The 19,907-nt window shown below is 39.7% G+C and overlaps 1 protein-coding gene across 3 annotated transcripts; it reads left to right on the forward strand.

Annotated features, from left to right (window-relative positions):
• The first annotated feature begins 458 nt into the window (after positions 1-458).
• LOC133955851 (neuroplastin-like) lies at positions 459-14,134 on the forward strand. 3 transcript variants are annotated; one of them, XM_062390888.1, is made up of 9 exons: positions 459-783; positions 6,018-6,368; positions 8,135-8,303; positions 8,393-8,487; positions 9,512-9,645; positions 10,105-10,378; positions 11,923-11,944; positions 12,912-12,988; positions 13,153-14,134. In XM_062390888.1, exons 1-8 carry the CDS (start codon positions 693-695, stop codon positions 12,970-12,972), a joined length of 1,197 nt encoding a protein of 398 aa, XP_062246872.1. In that variant the 5' UTR covers positions 459-692; the 3' UTR covers positions 12,973-12,988; positions 13,153-14,134. The 3 variants fall into 3 exon arrangements, with proteins under 3 accessions (XP_062246872.1, XP_062246873.1, XP_062246874.1); XM_062390889.1 differs by having other exon boundaries at positions 6,021-6,368; XM_062390890.1 differs by lacking the exon at positions 6,018-6,368 and having other exon boundaries at positions 464-783.
• Positions 14,135-19,907: the final 5,773 nt, after the last annotated feature.

Consider the following 19,907-nt stretch of genomic DNA (forward strand, 5'->3'; position numbering starts at 1 on the left):
GCCCTGGACACTTTCTCCAGGCTGTTCATATTTGGAGAATCCTGTAGCAACACCTGAGAAATACTGGCTTCTGATTGGTCGGCAGGAACAATCCACAGCTCTATTGCATTGCAGGTAACCATAGAAACAGTTTACTATTTACATTAGCGAAACTAGTTTAACTAGAGCTTAATGTTAATGTGAATGTTAAATGTTTAATGTTTAATGTTTAATGTTTAATGTTAAATCTGGCTACAGGCTCTGACTGATATTCACTGGCAAATGATTTTGATGTAAGAAAAATGAATCAATGAGGGCCTTATTTTCACGATATATTAGATTTCTGCTACTCTGTGATGGGACGTCGCCCACCTGTCCCCGCTGTCCCGCCTGTCCCCGCTGTCCTCTGAGATCTCGCGGGATCTGGGATTAGACGGAGGGGGTTAAAACGAAGGTGGCTCCCGCGGCGCACCGGAGCTGACAGTAGCGGCGGCAGCAGCGCAGGTATCCGGCAGCAGTACTCCAGGCTCCCGCTAGTCCGCCCAGCGACACCTCCCTCTCTCCTCCCTGCGTGACACAGTCGGTGTGTGGGAGCCTCGGACGGATCCACGCCGCATCACTCACCCACCACATCCCCTGCTCAGGTCACCCCCCCCCCTTCCTTTTTCTTTAATCTCGCCTCTACCGGCATTTCCGTGTCCTCGTCCCCGAAGATGACACCTGGAAAAGCCCGAGCCGCAGTCATGTCCCTCTCGGTGCTGATACTCGGGGCGCTGATGCTGCAGCCCGTCTCCTCTCAGAACGGTAAGAAAACCAGCTCTCCTCTCAGACATGATGCTAGTTACACGTCAACATGGCGTTGGAAAAAAGGGAGAACAGAATAATGCGGCTTTCAGGGGAAGGGTGTCGAGATGAACCATTACGGGACGCGTGTGTTGTTAAGCAGCGCGAATGTGTCCGCAGCCGCCAGGTCTCATTAGATAATCCCTGAAACCAGTCGAAGGTAAAGCGCGGCGGTTCCTTTTCCTTCACTGCAGTTTAAAACGAAGGGTCATTAAATCATCGATGGGCACCAATGTGTATCCGATTGGACGATGTGCTTCTCAGCAGAGGCCTGTGCGATGTCCCTAAAATGTCCTTTGACGTGTGGAGCTGAATACAGAGTGGAAACATGAGCCCTTCACTCAGCAAGGACAAGTTAGTGCTCCTGGTCCAGGAGAGGACACACATGAAGGAATGGTGTCTCATACACACACACACACACACACACACACACACACACACACACACACACACACACACACATACAAACACACAGAGGTTTGCAGCTATCCTTAATTGTGACACTTCTGATTTCCGTTTCTTCCTGGACCCAAAAATATGAAACCATAATCAGACAAATTCTGTTTACCCTCATAAGGACCAGGTTTTGGTCCCTATGGGTGTTACTGGTCCTCATAAGGTCTAAGGTTTCCTGCTGGAAAAGGTCCTTAAGAGGTGACATGAAGTACACACAGACACACACACACACGTTTTTTACATTTTAATAAGTGGTCACGATTTACTTTAATTGTATTGGATTTGGCTATAATGCATTTAACCCCCAACACTCCAAAAGCTTTTTGTGGACTCAAACATTCAAAGCCAACCCTCCATCGGTATTTGTGAGTAGATAATGAGTGAATCTTCATATCTGGATGAACTATCCCTTTAACCCTGACCAATTCATACCTAACCCTAGCCATAATCAAATAACAACTCATATATTACCATACAGTATATTTATATATTACCGAACCTTAACCTCAGAAATGATGTTTGTCCTCATTATAGCCAGGCTTTGGTCCCAATGTCCCAATCTACTGCGTTAGGGTTTGTGCTGGAAAAGGTTTTAAAGATGTAACACAACTGAGTGTAAAGGCACATACATACAAACAGAGCCTAAACCATGACTAATTCATTCCTAACCCCAACCTAATCACAAGTCACCAACCTTAACAGGGACCCCATCAATTATGTTTTGCCTCTTAAGGACCAGGGTTTAGTCCCCATGAGGTCCACTTGTCCTGATTAGGTGTTAATTCTGGAAAAGGTCCCAAAGAGGCAACAAAAGTGTTTACCCACACGCACAGACACACACATACTCGATCAACATGCTGCACGCTTGCTGTCTGCTGAGATACGTTAGGATGTACATTATTAGTAATTCAGTGTTTAGTCTCCAGCAGTGTATCCTTATAACTCACTCCTGCAGGGTGAGCTAATTCCCTGCATCACTCAAGGTTTCTGTAACAGGAAAAAAAAAATCTTAGCCAATGCAATTAGACGTAGGACCTTCAAAGTGCTGCTCTGTAAATAGCATCAGTCCATTTTGCTGCATGCCTCTATTTTTAGAGCAAAGATGCTGGACTGGGAGCCATGGCTTTAATGTGCTCCTGCAACAGTGAATCTGTTAACTATTCGTTGAGATGCGCCGCACTGCAGGATGGCATTGATTTCTCGCCGCTCTCCTACTTGTGCAAATGACTCCCTCGCTCATAAATCTCATCCCCAGCAAACAGATCGGGGCAGTGTGGCTCCATCTTAGCCGAGTATTTGTAAGTGTGCGCTGTAGGTGAAGCTTCTGTCTCATTGCAGGCCCTGTGTGAGAAGGAGTGAATCCCAGCTCAGGACCTCCCCCCCCCCCCCCCGAGCTGACCACGTGTAGGATGCATTACGTATCTCCTCCTATGCTGCACACCCACTCTTCACATTTCTTCATCAATCAGTGCTACAGCAGATAAATCTCAGAACGCTGGTTTCATGTAATGGCCTGAACAGCTAGAGAGTGTGATCTCGTCTTCTTGTTTGTAAGAGTCCAAAGAGTGTCTTAGTAGAGTATATATAGAATATTATCAGTACTTATTATAGGCTAGCATTGCTGTTGGGTGTATCACGTTTACATGATGTGTTCTCCAGTTAACAACCATTAGAGGCCGGTGTCAGCAGAATGAACAATGTAGATGTGTTTGCATTTAACATAAATGTTTGAATTTCTTAATTCAGATTCAATATATTTGACTATTTGTATTTTCTTATAAGTTATAATTGATGATTGATTGATTAGTGGAGTAAATAGAAGACAAAGTGTATTGCAAATTGTATAACAACGTATTGCTCATCCAGGGAAATACATAACACATCTTATGGTTGAAGTCAAAAGGACCAGGACGACGCCGCGACCAGTTATTTTGAAGTCGGGCTTGAATATCAATTTTATTGATTTGAACTAACACTTCGCATTTGGTCTTAAAAAATGAGCAAATCTAATATATTGAATTGATTATCAATACAACACATTTTTTCAGCTCTGATTTACTGTTCTTCCACATAAAACAAATTATATCCCGTCCTTTGTGAAAGTAATGACTTTCCTTACTCAGCTCAGTTTTTAAGAGTATACACCTTTTTGATTAAATTCAAGCGGCCATTTTTAGTACACAATCACTAGACTTCATTAAAGTATATCAATCTTACTATTTTAAATTAAATCATATTCATAATCCTTTAAACAGTGACTTGGAATGTCAGTTTGCTCCGGGCAGTTGTCAAATCTGACAGATGGCAACTCGGCCATCTGCCAGATTGTACAGTTTGACGACTCAACCAGAGATCGGCACAGATTTAAACCCTGACTCTTCATGTTATTCTCTTAAAAACTGTAATGAAAATTTTTATATCATAACATGATAATGAGGCTATTTGAAAGGGGTTCAGTTTAGTCAATTAACAGCATAAACATATTACACTTTGTATATATATATATATATATATATATACACCAACAATGATACAAAAAAAGTCAGTAATTTAATCCAAATTAGAACAAGCATATAAAACTGAAAAAAAAGAAATAAGATTTGTTTTCCAAAGATAAAGTGAGATGTGTTTACAGGCAATACACAATACATTACATTTTTTTTAAAGGATAAACATAATGACAGGACATAAGAAAAGAGCAAGTTTGTATGGCTGCTTTAAACTTGGTTGGCATTGAGAGATTATTGTAGAAATAAAAAGTATATGTTAGTTGGGTCAATTTAAGGAGCCCCCTGGGCAAAAAGAAAAACATTTATGAAAAAGATTAGTTGCATTCCTAGTTTTTTTCAAAGATTAAGGATATTAAAAGATTTTGAAATGAATCAGGATGTTCTGAAGTCATAAACGATTTTTTCCCCAATGCAATTCAGCCCATATAACTCTAAGTAGACCAGCAACAAGGACTTGATTAATTTGTCTATTTAAAGAAAACGTTTAATGATGTCACCTTGTGCTGTAAGACACTGAGCATCTCTGCTGTTTCTGATGTTTAACATCGCAAACTATTAACTAATTAATTTGATAAAATAAGCTGAAGAGTATTCGGGTCACACATGCTAGACACAGGCAACCACGCTCCAAAAGCAAACAAACATCCATGTGACATGAGTGACATCATTCAGATGTGTACGGGACCGTGGCGTGCCGGCACAGTGTGACTGGCTCAGCACATCTCGACTTCCAGAGGTGTCAGAATTAGTCTCTCAGCATGTCTATGTTGGGAGCTGAGGTGTTGCTTTTGCTGTTCAGCCCCACTTGTGTTGTTAACTGGTCCGTTTACATACACAGGAATATATACAGGGCTTGATGACTCGTCGTGGGCTGTACAGCAGGGTTATGTTGTCCGTTGAACCCCCCCCCCCCCCCATGATTGTCTGTCTTGTGGTGATCTGCCCGATCTGGTTGCCTGTCTCTTCTGCTTCCGACTTGGTTACCGTAGATTGCTTCTATGGAAACGGATGGGGTCTATTACCAATGCGCCCACACGCTCCCCAGAGACTAAGAGCTGCAGCTCCTATAAATCTACTCAATCTCATGTGCACGCTGCACGCTGCCTATAGACCAGGCTCATGACTACAGCCCCTCGTCGCTCTTCCTCCTCCTCCTCTATGAGCAGCCATGATCGATTGTAACTCCTCTATTGCGTTGGCCTCTAAGATTGGGACATTCCAATCCAGTGAAATGAACAATACAGTTTGGTGTCTGGATGTATAATTATATAAAGCATCTTCTCTGAGCACTAATGATCATCACACAGATGGGATGTAGTAGTATATTATTATTATTATTAATATTATTAATAAAATAACGTCAAGGTCACTTGGAGGACTTTTGGATGTGCGCGCCGTGTGAGCCGGGCACAAATTTAAAAGATTTTATTAATTGAACATTAACCAAGTGAGAGCAGCCGTGCAGGGGCGTCCCAGCAGAATCAAATTAAAGCTTCCCATGAATAGCAGTAATAATGGCTGCAGCACATCTGAGGTCGTCTCTCTCTCTCTCCCCTCTCTCTCTCTCTCTCTCTCTCTCTCTCTCTCTCTCTCTCTCTCTCTGCGCTATCCTAGATATTGACGTGACCACTGCACACAGTCTGAGGATGATGTTTGATTTATTAGAAACAATTGATCCATTAGTCCCCTGACAGAAAATTGATCAGCAATTATGCTAAATTCCTTAATATCTTCAGTCAAAATGGCCAACGATGATCTTGTTTTACATCCTCACATCTGCTTTTGTGTCGTATCTGACAATAAACCATAAATCTTTAAGCATAATGAAAATGCAGACTAATCAATTCTGAGAATTATTGTTTTATATATGGACATTTTTTCACTTCTTCTTAGCATTTTTTGGACCAAACAAGTGCATGATTAAATATAATTGATTTAGAAAATTAAAAACAAGTGATGATGAAAACATTCATTAGTTGCAGCCCATTTGTTATATTTTCTCTATCTTCAGAGACTTTATTTCACCTTTGTTTTCTGTTTTTTGTTTTAAATTTGAATGTTGTTTTTCATTGTCTTGTTTTGATTATTTCACATGATCTGTTTTCTTCCTTTCCTTTCTGGTTCCTTTTTAATTTACCCTGTCGTTTTCTCACCTTTCCATCCCACACCTGTTTCCCATTTCTTTGGGCTAATCTCTGGACATGTCGTCCCACAAACCTCCACCTCCAGCAGCCGGCTTTGTGAAATCCCCTCTTTCCGAGACTAAACTCACAGGCGACGTCTTTGAGCTGTACTGTGACGTGGTGGGAAGCCCCACCCCAGAGATCCAGTGGTGGTACTCTGAGATCAACCGAGCCGATTCTTTCAGGCAACTGTGGGACGGCGCCCGTAAGCGTCGGGTGTCCATCAGCACGGCCTACGGCACCAACGCCGTGAGCGTGCTGGCCGTCTCTCGTCTCACGCTGGACGACGCCGGGACCTACGAGTGCAGGGCCAGCAATGACCCGCGACGTAACGACCTGCATCAAAATCCAGCCACCACCTGGATCCGTGCTCAGGCCACTATAACGGTGCTGCAGAGTGAGTGGTCAGTGTAGAGGAGTCCCCCCACCACTATGATCCCTCCCCCCCAGCAGCCATATTTAACTGTTCCTGTGTGATTCAGTCTCCCTCGATCCGCTAGCTTCCTCTGTTGGCGCCATTCTCCCCTTCAGACCTGGGAAATGAAGAAAAACATAACCAACTCACCCTTGTGCTTTCCTTTACAAGCAGAGTTGAGTAGTATTTAGTGTTGTGCTAATCCCTTTCCTTCAATACGTCCCTCAGTCTGTAGTGTCGGGTTTCCCTTCATCTCCCTTCTACTTCACCTAGACTTGTATTTCATGTAGTCAAAGTAGTTGATGGAGCTGATGTTTTCATTTATTCACCAGTTGTGAAGTCTAATTTAACTCTACTGTGATGTTCGTATGTGCTGGCTAAATATATTTTCTACATGTTTAAGCAAGATCTGGATAAAAAAGTACAAGCAGGATATTAACTACCACTACCGGATAATTGAAGAGTGTTGGTCTTGACTCCAGAGCGACTTCATATGTCTGGATTATGAGAAAGATCTTGACCTACAGTCTTCTTTACTGGCTGTTAACATGAACATGTCTTTTATAAATGCTAAGTTAGTTGTGGTAGGATTACCTGCATTATTAAGTTAATGTGACCTCAGTAGGTTTGTGCTTCATGAAAATGATATTGGGGACAAACTAGTCCCTGGTCTTCCTGATATTCAGATAAGTTCATTATGCAATACATTTTCAGCCCAGCTCTGTAATTTAAGAGCGGCAAGTGGCTAAAATCTATACGGTGGCCATTGGCCAAGACGTTGCACACAAGCTCATTAATGACAGCACAAATGCATTAGCCACAAGACAAACGCAAAATAGAAAACACTACCGAAAAGCCACACAACGGAGACACAATCACGATGGATGCGAGCGACAATGGATGTAGGAAATGAAACGAGAAGAGTTCATTTCTACGTTCAAGACAGCCATCGTAACAGTCAGTGAACAGTAAGTCGCCACTTCAAATTTGATGCTTGTCTGAGGTTGGTGTCGTACCTTTTTGGCTGCTTCAAGGACCTGCACCATAACTCTGCAATCTTCAACTGGCTCGACATGTTTTTCACAAACAACGGCTCACTTGACTCCAGAAAGTAACTCTGCTCATTTCATTGTCAGCATCCATCGTTGCTATCCATTTTGATTGTATTTTTGTGTGGATCTTTCAGTTGCGTGGTCACTTTTGCATTTATTTTTCCGCTTCTGTGAGGCCACCGTACAAAAGCCTGCAGACCACAACACAGTGACACCTGCAGAATTCAGCTAGATCTGAGCTATTTAACCTCCTGATTGTGTTATCAAGCTTTTGTGAAAAGCCTGTTCTTTAGTCTCTGCTCATTAGTCCCACACATAACAGAAAATTAAGCATGGTGATTGGATGCTTCTTACTGAAATGCACCATGGGAGTTGTACCTGATGGTACACATACTAGTAGGTTTAAGTTTCATCAAAGAAGCAAGTATTTACTATTACAGATATACATCTATTGTACTGATATTTCAGTTTCGCCTGAAAATGAATGGATTCCTATTTCAGGAAAGCCGGATGCGCCAATGAATTCCACCCACTGAGCAGCTCTGTTTCTTTTATATTATCTATAACTCCTACTTATATAAAGTGTGGTTGTCTTGTCTGAATCATTTGTGCTTTGTTTACATCTTCCAACACCCTCACCCACGAGTCCTAGCAAGCATCCCCTCTGTGGTAGCTGATCTGTGTCTCTTTTTCCAGAGCCATCAATCACCGCCTCCGACCACATCACACTTCCAGTGGAAGGCGACGTTTTCACGCTGCAGTGCAACCTGACCAGCGCCTACACTGAACCCCAGGAGAGCTACTGGATGAAGGATGGCGAGGAGATCCCGGACACACGCAGTCTGAATAAGAACACAGAGTACAGGTGGGAGTCACAGCAAATTATTTTGCGTGTGTGTGTCTGTGTTTAGCTGTCGTTTGTTGGTTCATGTGAGGTGTGTTTATGCTCTGCAGGCTGAGGAAACCAAGGGGAGACGACGCTGGAGTGTACACGTGTGTCTACACCTTTGAGGCGGCTCCGTCAGGCAACGCCTCCATTGAAGTTAGATGTAGGTGTTGATTTGTGAGCTACAGGCGTCTTTGTTCGTTTCAAGGCCACATTAGAGATGTCACCAATAAAAATGGCCTGCGTGGCCTTGAGCCACCAGCAGCCCTGTCATGTGAGGACCTGTGATTTTCGAGCGGCTCTGCTGGCGGCTCAGGGGCAGCCGGCGCCCTTGACACCTCCATCTAACCAATGCCCGGCTCAGTGGCAGCAGATGGTGGCTTGTTTGTCTGATGGCAAAGGATTATGTCTCAACCCTCAGACGGGGTCCGCCTTCTCTACTGTCCGTGTTTGCATTTATATTGTGGTAAAATTCTGTTGGTCCAGGCAAATAAACTTATTATATTTGTGCAGGTAAAAATTATTATAACAATACAAAGAATAATACAGAAAGACATAATTTGATGATGGGAATGATATTTTTGATGTCTATATTTCACTTCTCTTCTCACAGACTAGTCAGTTTCCTACTGGACCTTCTCTCTGTCATAAAAGACTTAAAAATAAAGTTGATTTATCTTTTAGATTAGTGAAAATACAAAACATCCTGCCTGTTTAATTATTTAGTTGTTTCTTTTAAATTGTCTTCTTTGAGATTATAGTACATTTGTTGCATAATTCCCTCCCTGCAGGAAATATTAATTTTTTCTGTCTCACTCTGTGCTTTGAGCATCTTACTGGAATAGTACATTACATAAATACAACTTAATAATTATCTCTATTATAATTTCAAGTGATAACAGTCGAGCAGCTGTTTAGTGCCTGACATTTTTCATTTATTTATCCATTTTCATTACCATTGTTCACTTTAAAAATGCATTAGTTAGAGTGCTCTTTATTATCAGGTCCAACTAGAAAATGAAAACATGAAAAACATTTTCAACCCGTACATTATTTTCATGCAGCTCACCGACATGATTGCACCGGAATATTTCCAAATAACTGCCCCCACACTAGACCCCTAATAGTTTATTTTTGTGATCATTTTCTATTGTTATAACTATTACTTGCTATTTTCTCTGTTTCAGCTGCTCCAGATATTACAGGCCACAAGCGCAGTGAGAATAAGAATGAGGGCCAGCTTGCTGTGCTCTACTGCAAGTCTCAGGGCTACCCTCACCCCGTCTGGACCTGGAAGAAGTTTGAGGATGGCGTTTTAAGGGTATATGACTCAACTACACACACAATACACTATATCATTAGATTTGTATATATGTTGTGAACTTCAGGTGCTCTAGTGTGTTCAAATCTGACTAAATAACGGTTTCCTGTGTTATTCCTGTTATAAGGATTCAATTAAAACCACACTTTCACTAAATTACTTGAAATATTCTATCAAATGGAAAATCTTGCAAATATTTTACAACATTTGATTTAATTAGGATGCACCTAATTTCTAAAGAGCTAAAAGACAAATAAAATCGATGAGACATATTGGAACTGTAAAAATAAAGTTTAAGGATAGTTACACTGACAGTAATAGAGGAGCAACAGTTCAATAAGCCAGCTTATAAACTACTTTGTTATTTCCAAATGTTCCTGTTATACAATTTGAAATGTTGATTTAAAAGATGATGTAAACTTATAAAGTAAAAGCATCTTTGTTCATGTGCCTCTGCAGGAAATCGACAACTCAACCGGACGCTTCTTCATCAACAGCAGAGACAATTACACCGAGCTCAACATTATCAACCTGGACATTAGTCTGGATCCAGGCGAGTACCACTGCAACGCCACCAACAATATCAGCAGCCGCGGCGAGAGGTCTGTGCTGAGGGTCCGCAGCCACTTGGCCCCCTTATGGCCTCTCCTGGGAGTTTTGGCCGAGATCATCATCCTGGTCGTCATCATCGTTGTTTATGAGAAGCGCAAGAAGCCTGAGGATTTGCAAGACGGTGAGTCACCAGAAAGGGGTGTCTGGAATTGTTTTATTATTTCTCTGTTTTTAACATTCCTGAACAGAAACAGACTTTATTGTACAATTTTGACTTTTTTTAGGTAATTAATTCCTTTCGCCAGAGACACCAACAGAGTTACCTGACCCTGTGCCGTGCCCGCAATTCAATAATTCAGTCTGGCATGGTTGACCCAATGGGAGACACTGTTGCAAGAGGTCGCACCTTGTCAGGACAATTTCATCCATTTAATATTCATGAGAAATATGATACTGCAGTGTTGCGGAGGTGGACAGTTTCAATTATTAACAGCTTTCCAAGGACCTTGTTGTGTCCCCAAGCTGCTGCGAGCTGAACCACCACACGTCATTTAGCTACACGACCAGCGCTCGTCACCCTGGGATTATTTTTTCCCTTTAATACTGCTGAGAATTTCCCTTTCAAGTTACTAGCTATATCATAAATCATGCATTAATGGTATTTGGATGACCTTTTTCCCCTCAAACAGACTTTTGATGTTGTCACAAGCTGATTAGACCCAACATCCAGTGAATGACAGACAGCTCCCTGTGACAGTCACTGTGTCACCATTATGGATCATTACAGGGTCGTGAGATGGACTTGAAGGGTTCTACTCATTTTGATAAACTTAACAACCTCACAAAACAGATGTAAACTGTGAATCGTGAGTCAAATGTAGATAATTCATGTTTTACATTGAATTAGGGTTAGTGTCGGTTGCTGATTACAGATTGTTTTAATCTATACCATCCTCCCTTTTCCACCAAATTGCATAACCTAAATCATGCTTGTGGTAAGTGTGAGACTCTGCATGTGTCATGAATTTCAATGAGCATTCAGCCTCTTCTCTTTCCTGCTCACAGCACAGGATGCACTTCTGTTAAGCGTCCTCCATCTTCAGCTTTACAGTTTTTCTTTATTTGTTACAAATGCCCCTATTTCTAGCAACAAACTCAAACTTGCTACAGCGATGAAATGGCATGCAAGAAGTCGCTGTAAAGAATTGTATCTATTTTGTGGTCGTCAGTCGCTTCTACTCACCGTTTCACACGGCTTTGAGCTATTACATACAGTTAAGCTTCTGATTGATCTCTCGTAGTGAACAGAGGTTCTTTGTTATTGCTGCTTGTCTTTGCATGACAACAGTATTTATTTTTTCCATTTAAAAATTACCTGTATGTAATGGATCTCACTTGCACATGCGTTTCATTGTGTTGTTGTGCTGGACTTCTACTGCACTCTGTGTGTTTGTTAATGACCTCACCGGGTCCTTTTTCGCCGCGGCATGACAGCGCGTTGTTTACTTTGTTCTTATTTCATCTGTAGGCTGCATTTTCATTTCATGAAACAGGCTGCAAATGCAGAAGAGCTAAAGGAGAACTCCTCATAAGGCTCAGGGCTGAATGCAATATGTGTTGCATCGCTTTGTTTAAACTAAACTCTTTGTCTTTGCATCAACTTGTACTACCTTCTTGCGATTATTTCATTCATGTATTTCCCCAATTTTTTCTTTGTTGCATCAGATGATGACCCAGCTGGACCAGTGTAAGTATACACCTTTAGTCTTCTCTCTGTGTAGCCCTGTGCATTCCTGTGTGTTTTGTTGTAGGTCACCATCACGCATCTACTGGCGAATGTGTATAGAGCCCATGATCTATGAACCCCCCCAAATCTGGGTCCCAAATAACTTGGAGCAATATGTGTTGATTTTTTTGCTGCTTTTTAAGTAAAACACAAAAACATATTTTGATGTCAGACACGGATACTTTAAATTGTACTGATTAGGAAATCCATGATGCTCTTTGATTAAATCCCTATATTTATAAGTAGTATATAAATGTATATTAAATAGTTCATAATCAGTTTTTAACTATAATGTAGTCATGATAAGTAAAGTGTTAATTTATGTATTGGTCAACAAGTATGTCTCCTCCTGTGGGCATTTTAAATTCAATTTCTTCTTAGTATAAACAGGTATTTAATAATAATAAATATGATAAAACTGTTGTAATAATGATAATATAAAACAGATGTAAACTTGTTGTCAGATGGTGTAAAAGATTAAACAATAAAAAGACCTTATAACTATTAATACTACAAGAAAAACTTATAACAAATGTCTGTAATGCTCAACAACTGTAAAATGTGTGAAATGCACTAAATATTTTTTTCAGATAACATCATCAGGGTTAATTTATTGCCTTAAAAATACATAACACAACACAGGCTGTGTGTAAAATCAGTGAAATGCCTCTTTAAACCAGACAAGTCTATAAAATGTTAGACAATATTATAAATTCCGCTTAAAAAAAAAAATCTAAATTATCTAATTCAAAATGAGATGAAACAGAAGAAAGGCATTGTTTGGTCTTACTATAAATATCGACGGCAATGATTAAACAGAACTAGAATCAACCCATGTTTTGTGAATCATTCTCTCAACTAGAGTTACAGTTTAAGCACATTTCTGTGCAATGTGTGAACTGATTGTGTCATTTGGTTCCTGCCAAAGGAAAACTAATTCCACCAACAACCACAAAGACAAGAACCTCCGCCAGAGGAATACGAACTGAGCAGCCCGTCAGCTGAGTAAGTATTCAATTATTAAGAGGAAGCCTGACGATCAGTATGTTTGATGAGCCTGTGGCCACAAAACACGAGATGAGCCGCTATTCAGTGTGAGACTATCACTGAAGGTTCTTGTAAAGCAAAATAAGGCCTAATGAGTGGATTTGTTTTTGTTTTATTTACAGGTTCCATTACACATGTATTGACCATATGAAGGTAAACAAGAGGAGAGTCCATTCCAGTTATAGGATGTATCTGCCATTGCAAGTGTGGTTGTGCAGGAGTTAAGTGGGGCATGCCTTATGATTGTGTGAGGGTGTGAGATCAGGAAGGCGAAGCATTATGGAATTGTTCACATTATAACCATTGTTGCTGCATGCTGTTGTTGACGTTTATGATTTTTTTTTTCTCCCTCTTATTCACTGATTTAACATTTTTACTACTTCTAAAGTAATGCATGCAAGATGTTGACCTTCTGTTTGATACAGAAATGGCTTTCTTTTGTTTTGTTTTCTCTGAGAGTGGCTTCATGTAGATAACCCGTACTGTGTTCTAGAGGAATTAACTAAACTCAGCAATGTAAAAGAAAATAACCACCATAATCTGGTATGACAGTCGTGTACAGTTTTATCATTCCACTGCATACCATTTTCTAAGTTCTATCATTTTACCAGACAGTATGTATTACATTATAAGGGCTTCGCAATGTCCCTCTAAACTCAGTTAAGGTTTACTTATGCTGTATGTATGTACTGTATGTATCCAATCACTATAACTGTGTATCAGATCATTAATATAAAGACTATTCATATAATATGATGCACTTAAATGTTGAGAATAATGAAAAACTGTATACAATTTAGGGAATATGTACTAATCATTCTAACATATTGTTTTATAAGTATATGTATTGTACAGCATGGCTAGTATACTATGCAATTATTATCCATATGAATATATTGAAAGTCATTGCAGCTTTTGATTTCTCTGTGACAAAGCTTTAAACTAGTAGGATCACCGTAGAGCGTTGATGGCATACTACACAGCTGCATGAAATATCCACAGCTGACGTGGGAGGTGGCGAGAGGGAGGCCCACGTCAGGTCCGGCACTCGAAGCAATTCCTAAATCCTGAGTCATTTTTAAGAATAAATATCTGGAAAATGTGTATGTTGAGTTTGTTTATTTTGTCGAAGAGAAGAGATGTTCAACTGCTCCAATAGTGACGACACAGGCTTTGGGAATGCAGAAAACATGAAAGCATGTGGTGAACAGCACCATCTAGTGGGATTATGAGTGACTCACAGCAGACCTGCTAAACATGGTGAAGTGAGTTTAAATTCCGTGTTAAAAGTATAAATTGACTTTGGTCCAACATATGTAGCTGGTCTCTTATTTCAACAAAGACAACTAAGTCCTTATTAAATGGAGAAAAGTCTGTTAACTCTTTTAATTATCACTTTCAAAACCAGTGTTGTGCAAGATTACACCTCATGAACTAGTTCAAAGTTCAGTTCATACAGGTAAACATGAATAGTTCACGTTCATAGTTCACCATTTAAATTCTGAACTAGTTCATAGTTCAGTTTATGTCACTACCCCTTGCCTCTCATGTGAAGACCAGCATCATTTACCCCTGAACCAGCGCGGAGAAATGATGATGATGATGAAAAATGAAATATACAAAAAAATATATAAATTAATTATAAAAAGATTAAATGAAAAATCGAATTAAATTTAATTAAAAAAACAAAAAACTGCATGCACATGCTGCGCAGAAGCCCATTTCGCACATCTGCGCAGAAGCCCATTGCGCGCATCCTGCGCAGAAGCCCATTGCGCACTCCTGCGCAGAAACCCACTGCGCACTTGCTGCGCAGAACCCTAACCCTTTTTTTTTTCAGTTAAATTTTTTCCCTGTATTTATATTTAATTAAGTTAAATTTACATAGTGTAAGATACTTTGCAATTAATAAGTGAAATCCTACCAATTTTAAGAGTTCAATATATTACCGGCCTAAAGATGAGAAGGAGTGGGTTTCGATCCTGGGTCCACTTTGTTGAAGAGCAGACAATCTACCAACTAGGCCACACCGCCTGATAATTGGGGGAAGAACTAAGCAGAATAAGAAGATGGCCAAATTATCGTGCGAGTGTGTCCGTGTCATTCTACGGTGCTTTTGATAAACACTTCAGAGAAAATATTTGTACTTTACTACATATATTTGACAGCCTTACTTAAAAGTTACTTTTAGATTTTTGTCTTTTAGATACTGGATGATTGTTAGAGAATAACCCAGTACGTTTTCCAAACTTGTCTTTGAACGCCTTACAAGAATCACAGTCTGCTGTGATGTCCTGAGGCTGCCCCCTGCTGGCTGCTGGGTTCCTCTGCTGCTCTAGCTTGGTTTGTGAAGCTTGTGATTAACTAAAGTTGTCCATAAAAGAAAATCTTTAATATCCTTCAACAGCAATTTGATTTCATTTCACTTCACAACAGTTCCTCATGGAAGCATGCTGCATACAAAGAGATGTTTAAAAACCTACTCATTTTGGCAGCATAGTAGGGACATTATAGACTGCGGTTAGAGTCAAAGATGAATCAAAAAAAGATTAAATTAACAGGTGCACAATTCAGAAAGCACCGCAAAGTAGAGGAGGAGAAGAAAGAACAATATAGAGGTAAGAATCACCACTATTGTGGACATCGTTAATGTTTATTTGTGTCGACATGACATGATATGCTATCAGTACAGGACTCTTTTGATATATTTTATTATATACTTTTATTGTTTTTTATAGCTTACAAATTTGTCTGCCTGTGTGTGCATCTGTTTACAGTTCAAAACTTCTTGGGGATGCATGACAGTTTGCGTGTGTATGTTGGGGGGCGCCAATTTAAAATCTCTCCTAGGGCGCCAACATTGCCAGGGCCGGCCCAGACCAGTGAGCTGAGCTCCCAACTACGGTTCGGAGACGAGACACTGGCCAGAGAAGAAAACACTTGGAAAACGTTGCTTGTTTGGTTTGCATATGTGTGCCATGAGTGATGGGTAATGTAGTGCGAAGTCGAGTTAGTTGGTTTAGGTTAGGCTACATCGCGGACATTTTATGGACACTGAGCAACGACATGGTGAAAGCATTCGATTTAGACAGCGTCTCTCCTGAGGAGAAAGTATTGAAATGTCCAAAGGGTTGGTGAACAGGTAGAGGTGGGGCACCTGACAATTCTAAGCCAATGGCTGTAGGGTTTTGTGGGATGGCAGGCTCTTATTGGCTGATGAGTTGGCATATCAAGGGTGAATGAGGAAGGGGAGTGAAGAATACTGTGGTGGACAATAGGAGTGTCGGAGTTACGAACAAGAAGTGTGATGTGTTCGCTGGACTTTAATAAAGTTACAAATAAAGAGAGGTTTCCTGTTGTCTATACGCGAGGACGCTACAATATGAACGTGTTCGCCGTTCAAACTCATTATTTGTCATTGAGTTGCGCTCAGTTCATCGTTCTCATAAAAGTGAACGTGTTCAATAAACGCGTTCTTTTGCGTTCATTCACTGTTATAAAACTAATAATGAGATGAGATCAGTGAATAAATTACCAAAGGATAATTTACTTAAATCATCAATTTAGATTTCAGAAAGTGCTGGTTTAATTATTTATGCTGTTTAGCAATATTTAATGGCTGCTTTGTGTTTTTTTTCTCAAAAATTAATCTATGCAAACTATACTGATGGTGTCTGATAGAGTAACCTCCTGCCACTTGATTTATATGGGTGATACTGAAGAGCAATAACTGATTATGAACCTGAATAAAGATGAGGCTCGAAACAATGAATCATAACAAAGCAGGAAAAAAAATGCACCAAGGAATCTGCTCCTTTACAAAATGTATGTTCAAAGTGGGTATAGCATTTTAGTTCCTTAAACTCAGAGTAAAATGACAAAATTGAAATGAAATTTGTTTATGGGAAGGATTTGATTGGCATCTTGTTATTTAACACCTTCACAAGGCATTTTGATTTAAAAAAAAGTAAGACGGCACAAATTGTTGAAGTGCAGAAGAAAGACGTGTGGGATAAACATAGGAAAACCTTAGTAGCTTAAGGTCCAGTGTGTAGGATTTGGTCTATCTATTGGGAGAAGTGAGATATACCAATCATGTGTTCATAATCACCAGAGACTAAGAATCATGTTTTCGTTACTTTAGAATGCCCCCGTATATTTGCATTAGGAGAAGCTGCTCTTCCCGCCATGTTGCACCATGTTTCTATGGTCAAACCAAACACTGGCTCTTTAGATGACCTTGATTATTTTTCTGAAAGCCTCCTTAGTTTCTCCTATGCTTGGAAGGGAGGGATGAGTTGAGGGATGAGGGGTTTTCAGTTGGTTGCAATATGTAACTTCACCTCTAGAAACCACCAACTGTTACACACTGAACCGATAACATTGTTTAACAGCAGCCATTATCTGTTCATTCAATTCAGCCAAACGTTACATCAAAGTTACAGTGGACATGAATAACATGAGAGTTCATCCTACGAGGTTGTTCTGCCTGCAGACCTAATGGAGAGTGATGACTACTGGTGCTATTTCAGGATAAGGAGACTCCAAACAGCAAGTGCTGACGCCTGGACAGTTAGATTTGGGCAGAATAGTTACTGATGGGAAAAGCTACAGTATAAATAACAAGAAGCAATAAAGAAATAACCAGCACACAGATGCATACATATGTTTACATCCCAATGTGATGTCACCATTGATGGGAATAATATAAATTACATGAATTAAACTGAAAGGTTTCTGTCGCATAGTGGCTGACATAGATTACGTAGGCTGTACATACAGTCTATGCAGACTGCTGTATTGTGGGTAATCTTGATCTCTGATATATGGCAACATTTATCATTGTGTCATAGGGAAATATTTTGGCAACAATACACAGCTCAGTTCTTCCTGTCAGGTGGCATTACTCCATATAAAATTGCTTTATGGTATAAATCAGTTCAGCAAAGCTCACATTGAGTCATAAAGATGGATAATGCATCCAGCTGTCAACAGCCTTACGTCAAATGCATTTCCCCTTGTTGCTCTGTGCCAGGAAAGTATTCATTGCTTGTCTATAAGACTGGAAATGTCATCTTCGGGGTATAAAATTTGACTGTGTGGACACAGGTTATGAATGGAAACCGGTGGACGCTCAGGTTGAAGCTTGATGTAAGGTTGTAGTTTGAAATCACACAGTAAGTAAAGGTTCAAAATATCTACATCAACAAGGACATAAAGGGGCATGTGACTTCTCTTCCCTGTTTAAATTTTAGATTCAAGAAATGGTAATAGAATGCCTGGGTGTGAAATTGGAAATAATGCATTGTTTTCTATATTTCAGATATTTCAGACCTTGTCGTTGGTTATTTTCAATGGTTGATGGACTAAGTACCGCTGCTAAAAATATCACCTGGCTTATGTCTTGAAATCTGTTGTTTTAAAAGATATTTGGCAGCGAGTTAAGTGGACTACTGCAGCCCGTTGACCTGTAAAGTGTTATTTTTATGATATCGTATATCAGAGTTTGGTCACATTGATTTTTTCCTATAAAACCCATATTTTTAAAAATCTGGCTCTAAAAACGAATGCTTTAAATTACTCACCTAATATGACTTTTGAATAAACTAACAACAGTCATTATCATTATAAACTCAACAAAATATAAGTTTTCTTGTCTAAAGTTAATACATAATTCATGGTGGCATAGCACAAACCTTTAACTTTGGGCCAGAGTCTGGGTTCTGCAGTTTTGCAGGAGTTTTTGCAAAAAACAAGATCACCTTAGCAATTTTGCAGAGGTTATCACCTTTCTCCATCTTTACTGTTCTATTTTAGTGAAGTATGACATCACAGGTGGGTTTCAGTAATTTTCTTATAAGTTATATCTCTATCAATGTGATAAATCTTATTCCAATGTATTCTGTAGTACCTTCTAAGAGCTCATATAAACTACCAGGGGGAAACCTATGGGGAAACCAAGTAACTGGATCTCCAATAGGACAAATGTTTAAAGTTGGTAATATTTAATGTTTAAAATTGTTAGTCTGTTAGCCTCTATATCCCACCTCAAATAATTCTGAAAGAAATACCACTGAACAAAAGATGATTAATCTGCACAACTTTCTAAAGTTTTAGCAACGTCCACAGGTTGAAACTAACGATTTAACAGAGCCTGAGAGGGCAGTTCATTCAAAAGTGTCAGTGTGAGCTCACAAGTATGTGATCATGTGATGTCTGTGTAGGATTCAAACCAGAAGAAAGTATTTGTCATTTGAAAAACAAAAGTACAGACAGGATTTCTTAATCGAAGAGTGAATATCCTGAAGGTAATTGGATGACCAGAGGATCTGTAACCTTTGTCATGACAACCGTCTGGGAGATGAATATCATATTTTGGGTTTGAATGGATGAATGGAAGTCTAATGACTTACAGAGAAAGTTATCTGCCAAAGTAATATCAAAAGCGCTCGCCTATGTTCAAATTCATTATTTTATGACAGAGAAGTCAAAAGGTATTTGAACACTGGGTTCTCTCTCTTGAAGAACTCCCTTTCTTTGTAAAAGTATTTGTTCAGCCTGTGCTATTTTGTTTTGATTCATTCTGTTGTTCTCCATAGATCATGTGATCACGTTCTTGAGACGCATCAAATAAATAAATGAAAATTAATTAAATTTAAGGAATTAGAGATAACGTCAAATTTGTCTAAAATCAAGTGCGTTTTCCTACTTTTACTTTTCTGAAGGGTTGGCTACGAACACTAAACTTTTTAACTGTTGCTTTTTTTGAAGTCATCAAACTCTCACAACAGTTTGAGAAAGGATGGACGAAATACTTCAGCAGTTTCTTTTCAGAAGGAAAAGAAATTCAGGGATTACACTAATTGCACCTGCTGCC

The sequence above is a fragment of the Platichthys flesus genome, chromosome 6 (assembly GCF_949316205.1).
Source record: "Platichthys flesus chromosome 6, fPlaFle2.1, whole genome shotgun sequence".
Lineage (NCBI taxonomy): Eukaryota > Metazoa > Chordata > Actinopteri > Pleuronectiformes > Pleuronectidae > Platichthys > Platichthys flesus.